General features: G+C 39.2%; 1 protein-coding gene across 1 annotated transcript in view; it reads left to right on the plus strand.

The window, feature by feature from the left end:
- Positions 1 to 528: 528 nt before the first annotated feature.
- The window catches only part of ERO1LB (ERO1-like beta (S. cerevisiae)), a gene marked incomplete at its 5' end in the record, with an annotated part of 86,765 nt that continues 85,484 nt past the window's right edge, over positions 529 to 1,809 (plus strand). The window contains one exon of the mRNA XM_006895389.1: positions 529 to 654. Within this exon, the coding sequence (XP_006895451.1) occupies positions 529 to 654 (126 nt within the window). The remainder of the gene's footprint in view (positions 655 to 1,809) is intronic.

The raw sequence follows: 1,809 nt of genomic DNA on the forward strand, positions 1-1,809 counted from the left end.
ATAATTGGGATGGGAGTGTCAGAGACAGTGTGATTGGCACAGGACAGAGCGGAGTTTAGGGCTGTTGTACATAGGGTCGCTATGAGTCGCAGGCAACTCGACGCCACATAACAACAACAACAACACATTTTCAAGTGAAGTTGCTTTAAGTTTAACAGTAATTACAACAGCCTAGCCACACTACTGTCCTAAGTTTTCATTAACTACATGACTTGAAAGAATAAAACAATGATTAATGATATGAAAACCATACAATTTTCATAATAATAATAATGTTATTCTTTTCTCCCCCTTTCCCCATTGGTTTGCTTACAAGAATTTGTTTACATTGTGTTTCATTCACGCACATTGTGTTTTATATAATTCTTTATTTACTTTATATTTCACATAGTCATTCATTTGACATTTTTACTATTATGTATCTTAATCATAAAATACTGACCAATTTGGAAGAATGAATCTTATTATATACTAATATGTATTTGGTAAGGTTGAGATGTCAATGACTTACCTTTTTAATATTATTTTTCCCAGGTCACTGGACTCCTGGATGATTGTTTGTGTGATATTGACAGCATCGATAACTTCAATACCTATAAAATCTACCCCAAGATTAAAAAATTGCAAGAACGAGACTATTTCCGTTACTACAAGGTGAGGTCATCATTATTTTGTGTGGATGGCTTTGATGGCTTTGTCGATGTTGAGACTAAGAACAGCAAATCGTGCACCATCTCGTATTTTCACATGTACCACTTAGGGGAACTGATTGCATCGGTTCAGTTGTGCAGCATTTCTTATCCGTTCTTGAGTTGTTCCTCCTCCAGTAACATAAATCCATTGTCCCATAAGGTTCCCATCTGATCTTTTAAGTTGCTGGTGTTAAGTTGATCCCATGTAGATAGTACTTAGTTAGCATTGTCCTCTTTGAGAGGATTAATAAAATAATTGACACACCACTGACCAAATTAACAAAGGAGATGATGAAGCAGTGCAAACAACACACAGGCAAAGTGACATTATAGCATAATCAACTGAGTTAAAAAAAAATGTAATAAGGAACATAGTGTGCCAGCAAATTTTAAAGCCTAAGAGAAATGGGCATATTTCTAGGAAAACACCAACTGCTTAACACAGGCTGAAATAGAAAATTTGAATAGATCTGTAACAAATGAAGAAATTGAGGAGGTCTTGAAAATCCCACTTATAGCAACAACAAAGTACCCTGGCTCAAAGCTTTACTGGAGAATTAAGTGTAGCAGATATTTAGGGAGGAGCTGACATCAGTTCTGCTCGGACTGAGAACATAGGGAAAAATGGAATACTTCTAAGGTTGTTCTGTGAAGCAGGCAAAGCCAGGCAAAGACACTACTGAAAAATGAAATTAAATAGAGCAGTAACTCTCATGAATGTGGTGGTGGTGTTATTGTTATGTGCCATCGAGTCACTTGTGACTCATAGCAACCCTGTGTACAACAACCCTAAACTCTGGTCTGTCCTGTGCTCAATCGCACTGTCTCCGACACACCCATCCCGATTACCCCAGTCACTGAATCAATCCACCTCATAGAGGGCCTTCCCCTCCTGTGCTGTCTCTCCACCCTACCAAGCATGATGTCCTTCTCCAAGGACCGGTCCCTCCGTACAGCATGTCCAAAGTATGCTAGATGGAGCCTCAGAATCCTTGCCTCCAGGGAGCCTCCCGGTTTAACCCTTTCCAGGATGAATCTGTTTTCCTAGCAGTCCGTAGTACCCTTAATACTCTTCTCCAGCACCACAGCTCAAAGGCATCAATTCTCCTTCTATCCT

The sequence above is a fragment of the Elephantulus edwardii genome, unplaced genomic scaffold (genome assembly GCF_000299155.1).
Source record: "Elephantulus edwardii isolate Elephantulus edwardi_28Jun2011 unplaced genomic scaffold, EleEdw1.0 scaffold00166, whole genome shotgun sequence".
Lineage (NCBI taxonomy): Eukaryota > Metazoa > Chordata > Mammalia > Macroscelidea > Macroscelididae > Elephantulus > Elephantulus edwardii.